Consider the following 6,108-nt stretch of genomic DNA (forward strand, 5'->3'; position numbering starts at 1 on the left):
GGAGCTCTCCGCCTCCTCCCAGGGGTTGTGGCTTTGTAAAATGTGTCAGATAAAGCGGACAGGATTACAAAGGGAAGCGGCTACATTGAAATAGTTCTCGAGATGCCAGCGAAGAAGGCCTGGCCTGGATACATGGTCTCTAGATGGATTCCCTCCCACGGCGAAATGGGGTCGTGCAAAGTCTAGCCAACTTCATTCCTCCCGGAGCCTCAGGGAGGACCAACGTCCCTCCGCCAAGATGGAAGCCAGGAGGGGAGCTGCTAGAAAATCCTTGCTCCAAAGGGTCTGTTATTGGAGATAAAAGCATTATCTTCCAGGCACAGATACCCTCATGTGTCTTGGATAAAGTAAACAAGCTGGAGTCCCAGAGCCTGGGTTCAAATCCTGACCTAAAGTCCCAGCTAACCCCCTTCTCTGTAAAATGGGGGCAGGGGGCTGGACCTCTGAGGGCTGAAGCCAATTTCTTTTTTTTTAAACCCTACCTTCCACCTTGGAATCCATGCTGTGTGTTGGCTCTAAGACAGAAGACTAGAAAAGGCTAGGAAAAGGGGGTGAAGTGACTTGCCCAGGGTCACACAGCTGGGAAGGGTCTGAGGCCACATTTGAACCCAGGACCGCCTGTCTCTGGGCCTGGCTGTCCATCCACTGAGCGGCCCAGCTGCCCCCCCCCCCAGGCCATTTCTACTTAAGCCCAAAGAGAGCGGGGTCAGGGGGAAGTGGAGGGTCAGGGGGAGGGAGGGAGGGAGGGAGAAAGCCATGCATTGGGGAGTTTCCCAGGGAGCTGAAGGCTGGGGTTGGGATTTACTTATTCTTGAAAAGCAAGGCCAGCCCAAGGGCTTTCCCAGAAGCATTTCCGGCTCCATGTGCCTGGGGGGAGCCAGTCAGTAATTGTTTGCAGCTCTGGGGAGACAAAGGTCGCCCCCCAGCCGGTGCCAGGCCTGGCTACAAAGTTTCTCCTGCCCAAGGTAGCAACTCTTCAACAATGGCTCCCCCAGCAGCAGCAGCAGCTCCTCCTCGAAGATGTCTGCTTCAGGCAGAACTGGCTACAATGTCCTCCCTGCCGGCGGCCCGCCTGCCTGCCCTGCCCAGGACACAGGCCACATTCCAGATTGGGGGCCCCAGGAAATGCTCATCCCCCGGGGCCCAGGGACCCCAGCGCCCCCCCAAGTTCCTGAGGGGCCCCAGAGCTCCAACCCAGGAAGCCGGAGAGCCTGAACCCTCTCCCCCAGGCCAAGGGAAAAACTTTGTTTCTAAGGGATCCCTGTACCCTCAGCCCTCCCGGCCTCAACTGACAGGCCTCCCTCCATGCAATGGGCTGGTCCCAGGGGCCGCTCCAAACTTCAGTCTCCTCCAAGAGGGCCCAAGGGGCTGGCCTGCTGCCTCAAGGTGCCCAACGCTGGGCCGGGGCTGGGAGGCAGAGGCAGGCGCTGGGTTTAATCAGCCCAGGCCCAGGCCCACGCGTTTTAGAACCCGAGAGCCAATTCCTGGGCTGCTTTTCGGCATCTGTAGCCTTTCCCAGGAGTCCTCCAGGGAGAATGAATTGCTACTCAGCTAAGCATGTGAGAAAGTCTCCGGAAACTCACCCAAATGGGATACCCACCCTGGAAGGGGGTCTGTCAGGGACCATAAAATAAACAGAGCCCTGAAGCGGCTGATGAATTATTTTGATACCTCCGAAGGCTGCAGCAGCAGCAGGAGGTCATCTGGCCAAAGCAGAGGTATTAGTGAGCAGAAATTAGCGCTCACTATCTTGGGGAGGGAGAAACTGACCTCCTTCCACAGGGGACACCCACAAAGGCAAAGCCTCCCCTCCTCCTCCCGCATACTTAAGAACAAGGTCGTTTTCTCCATACAATACTTCTAGTTGGCCATCCCTAAAAACGGCTCTTACAAAAGCCCTGAAAAGGCTCGGATGCCAGGAAAGACTCCGAGCAAAAGGAGCAGTGGGTAGACTGACGGAGATGCCGGCTAGATTTCTCAACACCAACACGCAGAATTCCTTCACCTTACTAAGTGTGTGTCCACCTGACTGGCACCCAAAAAGGCCTCTCCACACCGGCAATAAAGAAAACCAAGTTCCTGGAGCGATTTCCTCCAAACACTCATTCGAAAGTTCTTTTTTTTTCTAGCTGCGGGGCGGAAGGAGTCAACAGGAAAACCTCCGCCAAATAAAATGCCGCGGTTGGGAGAAGCGGCGTTTCCTCCGGAGTACTTTAAACGTGGAAGGGTTCCCACACCGTCCGCGAGCCGCCGGTTCATTTGCCGACGTTAACTAGAAAAGGAGCTCAACCCAGCGGGGCCCCGGAACTAGCATCCAGGGCGAGGGCAGCCAATGCCGGCCCTCACTGGAACAAGGCGATGGGCATTTTGCACCCTCTGTGGACTCTTTAAAAACGGAGTATTCCAACACGTCAATGGTCTCCGGCTCCAGCAGAGATCCTCTCTCAGGATTGGCTGGCAGAATAGAGCGAAATCTACGTGCTTTTCTCCAAACAGTGGGAAAAATAAGGCACGCCGGGGAAAACCATGTGGGCGCCCTAAGCCAGGACCTACCACTAACGAGCGATTACTGGAATACACGTTACGTTTCCAGAGGCCTGGGGTAACCCCTAGTTTAATTTAATTCTCCAGGGAAAAGGGAGGCCAGAACGAGCTGCCTGCAATTCCAATTCTTGTCCCCAAAATTAAAGAGGGGGAGCCCCCCACCCCAAGTCCCTGGGAAAAAGCAGCAGCCCTTCCAAACAGCTGACGGGCGAGCACAGCTCCCACTTTCCCACTCATCAGAAAATCCACTTTTCACTTCTCCAAACAGCTGCCTCTCCCGCCCGCCTTCCCCCCAGACCTTCCCGCACGGGCCTAATCCAGGTCCCGCTGGACCTTCAACAAAATGCACTTCACAATGTTCCCCAAAAGGGAGGGCTTCTCCTCGAGGAAAACCGGGGAAGGGCGCAGGTGAGGAAAAGTTCTCAGCAACAAAAGCAGGGAGGGTCGGCCCTGAAGCCAGGGGCTGCTGGGGCCCCCTCCCCTTCCCACGCCTCCGAGGGGCCCAAGTAACAACCCCCAAATAATAGACTGTGGGGAGAGCGGCGGGGGGCTGGAGCCCTCCGTAGGCATCCCGGCTTTCCAAACACGTCCCAAATCGAGGCAAACGTGGACAGCTCCACGTGTACACGGGGAAACTACCGCCAACACAGCTCTTAACTGGATTAAAGCTCGGGAGGGAGAGGGAGCCAGCGTGGGTGGGAAAAGAGGGCAAATGTGCAGGGTGGAGAACTCTGAGGCTCGCTCAAACTTGGTCAGAGGGAGGTGGGAGGAAGGGGCAACTGCAGTAAGACTATAAAAAATATACAGGCCTCTCACCCCTTCTAAGCCCATTCCCACCCCCCCCCCCCATAAAAACAAAATGGCCAAAGAAGCAGCATATCCTTGGATTCCCTCCTTCCTCTGCCGTCCCTGGGGAGGAAAGGTCTCTGCACGCTCTCCAGGTCCTGGCTCCCTCTCAAGCCCCATTTTTTCCGGGGCAAGCATGCATGCATGCATGCACATCCGAGCGGGCACAAGCACACACGCGTGCACACACATATGGACCTTCTATTCAGGCAGTATCCAATACACCTCGGAAACTCAAGGGAAAACTCGAAAAATCCAATGTCCCTATTTTACAGACCAGAAAACTGAGGTCTGAAAAGGAGAGGGTTTGCCTTTGGTCATCCCACTCACTACGGGGCCACAACTGGCCCAACAAGCCTTGCCAGAACCTCGAATGGGGGATACAAAGACCTCCACTCCTGCAAAGGCAATCCGAAACTGCGGGGACTACCGCCTTCGAAAAGCTTGGCGGTCTCCCCTAGCTTTTACGCCCGACTCTGGACCTCAGTTGCCTTGTCCGTAAAAAAGGGAGCCTGATGGTGGGCGGCCTCGGAGGCCCCTTTCAGCTGCCACCAATCTCCCGGCCGGAGGTCGGCTTCCTTATCCGCGTCCTCGCGAAGCCGTGCCCCAGGCAGGGGCGAACTCCCCTTACCCCTCTCCCCCCCCTCCCCAGCTGGCTCACCTACCTCGTCATCATGCTGTTGGCAGTAACTGACCCGCTCGGGGAACACCGAGAGGATGGAGAAGGGCGAGCCGGGGAAGGACTGGCTGAGCGCGAGCTGCGCCGCGGCCGCCGCCGTGTTGTTGGCGGCGGCGGCGGCCACGGCGGCGGCGGCGGCTGCTGCTGCGGCCGCCGCGGCTGGGCTGCCGAAGCGCTCGATGTAGTGGTCCTTGGTGAGGCGCACCCGCTGGTGCGCGCGGACGCAGTTGTCGCACAGGTGCTCCTGGCAGTCGAGGCAGCGCGAGCTGGCCGTGTTGCCCTCGTCGCAAGAGCTGCAGCGCGCCTCGCCCTGGCTGTGCGGCCGCCGGAGCATCAGCGACGAGGAAGAAGACGAGGACGACGACGAGGACTGGGCTGACGGGGCGCGCGGCGCGTGCGGGTGCTCCCGGTGCGGGTGCTGCGCAGGCGGCGGCGGCGGCGGCGGCTGCTGCTGCTGCTGCTGCTGCTGCTGGGAGGAGGAGGAAGACGGCTGCGCCTGCGGCTGCTGCTGCTGCTGCTGGGAGGAAGAAGAGGAGGAGGAAGAGGAGGAGGAGGGCGGCGGCTGCGGCGGCTGCAGCGGGGAGCCGGCCGTGGGCGGCGGCTGCGGCTGCGGCGGGGGCGCACGGGGGTGGTGGTGGTGGTGATGGTGATGGTGGTGATGGCGGTTGTTGCTGCCGCTGCCCCCGCCCCCGCCGCCGCCGCCCACCACCCCGCGGCCGTTGTTCTTGGGCGGCGGCGGCGGCGGCGGCGGCGAATCCTCGGCCGCCACCACCACGTCCAGCAGGTTGCTCAGGAGGAAGTTGGAGGAGGGCAGCGCATCCATGCCCGGCGAGGCAGAGAGCACCACTTTCTGGTCGCGGATGGGGCAGCGCGAGTGCAGGGGCTCCCCGAGCGGCCCGCCTGCCGCCGCCGCCGCCGCCTCCGCCGCCGCTGCCCGCTGCTGCTGCCGCCGCCGCCGCCGCAGCCGAGTGTCTCTGCGCCTCCAGACACTGGCGGCAGAAGGCGTGGAGACAGGGCAGGATGTGCTGCCTCGGCGAGGACGAGGAGGAGCAGGAGCAGCAGCAGCAGCAGCGGGAGGAGGAGGAGGACGCGGAGGCTGGGCCGCCCCCGCCCCCGCCTCCGCCCCCGCCCCCGGCCGATCTGGAGGTCTGCTGGGACGGCGGCGACGTGGACTAGCTGGAGGAGATAAGACCGGGCGGGCTGATGGCCTGCACTGCGCCTAACGCTGGGGACTGAGCTGGAGATCCGGTTCGGGAAGCGAAGCCATTTGCAACCCAAACGGGAGGAGGAGGCGGCGGCGGAGGCGCTGGCGCTGGCGCTGTGGGGAGGGGGAGGGGGGGAAAGAGCCTGAGCAACCAATTCACCCAGAAAAATGCATCGATTAGCCGTGCGATGAGAGCCAGGTCGTTCCTCGGGGCACCTGGGAGATGGCAGGGCTTTGCAAGTTGGCCTCCTTTCTGTACCCCCACCCCCTTCCCTACCTATAGTTAACCTTAATGCTGTTTACATTAAATAATAATATCGATTTCCCGGAGCAATCAATAACCGACACAGATTCTCCTTCTTTCCCCTGGGTCAGCAGTTGACAGCGTGGTTAGTGTCTTTTCTAGAACAAGTGCCTGGACAAGCCCGACCTAACCTGGGGGGGGGGGACGGCAAGGGAACCCCCACATCCAAACCTCAGCTCATCTGAGGACTGGCTTGTAGTTTCCAATCCAACGAAAAAATGTAGGGGGGTTGGGGGGCGTCGTGCGATCCTTGGGCACACACCCCCTCCCAGAGTGGGGATGAGGGTGCCAGCCCAGCTTTTGCTTTTCACCTGGGCTTCATCGCTTCCCCTTAGGAACCTAAAGCAGCTTCAGGGCTAATGCGGGAGCGTGGCGGTCCTCCCCTGCCGCCACCAGGGCTCCTACTAGATCAGGGCGGGATACGGAGTCACAGCCGGGTGGCCAGGTGGAGGGAGGGGGGCACCGCGCCGGCTCCCGCGCACCCGAGACGAATTATCTCTGCCCGGTTCGGAGCACGCGGCATTGAGTGCA

General features: G+C 60.4%; 1 protein-coding gene across 1 annotated transcript in view; it reads right to left on the reverse strand.

Moving 5' to 3' along the window:
- TRIM71 (tripartite motif containing 71) overlaps window positions 1-5,606 on the reverse strand; it is a 62,239-nt gene extending 56,633 nt beyond the window's left edge. Inside the window, exon 1 of the mRNA XM_056800390.1 lies at window positions 4,056-5,606. Within this exon, the coding sequence (XP_056656368.1) occupies window positions 4,056-4,892 (837 nt within the window). The 5' untranslated portion in view covers window positions 4,893-5,606. The remainder of the gene's footprint in view (window positions 1-4,055) is intronic.
- Window positions 5,607-6,108: the final 502 nt, after the last annotated feature.

Source organism: Monodelphis domestica, chromosome 5 (genome assembly GCF_027887165.1).
Source record: "Monodelphis domestica isolate mMonDom1 chromosome 5, mMonDom1.pri, whole genome shotgun sequence".
NCBI classification, from domain to species: domain Eukaryota; kingdom Metazoa; phylum Chordata; class Mammalia; order Didelphimorphia; family Didelphidae; genus Monodelphis; species Monodelphis domestica.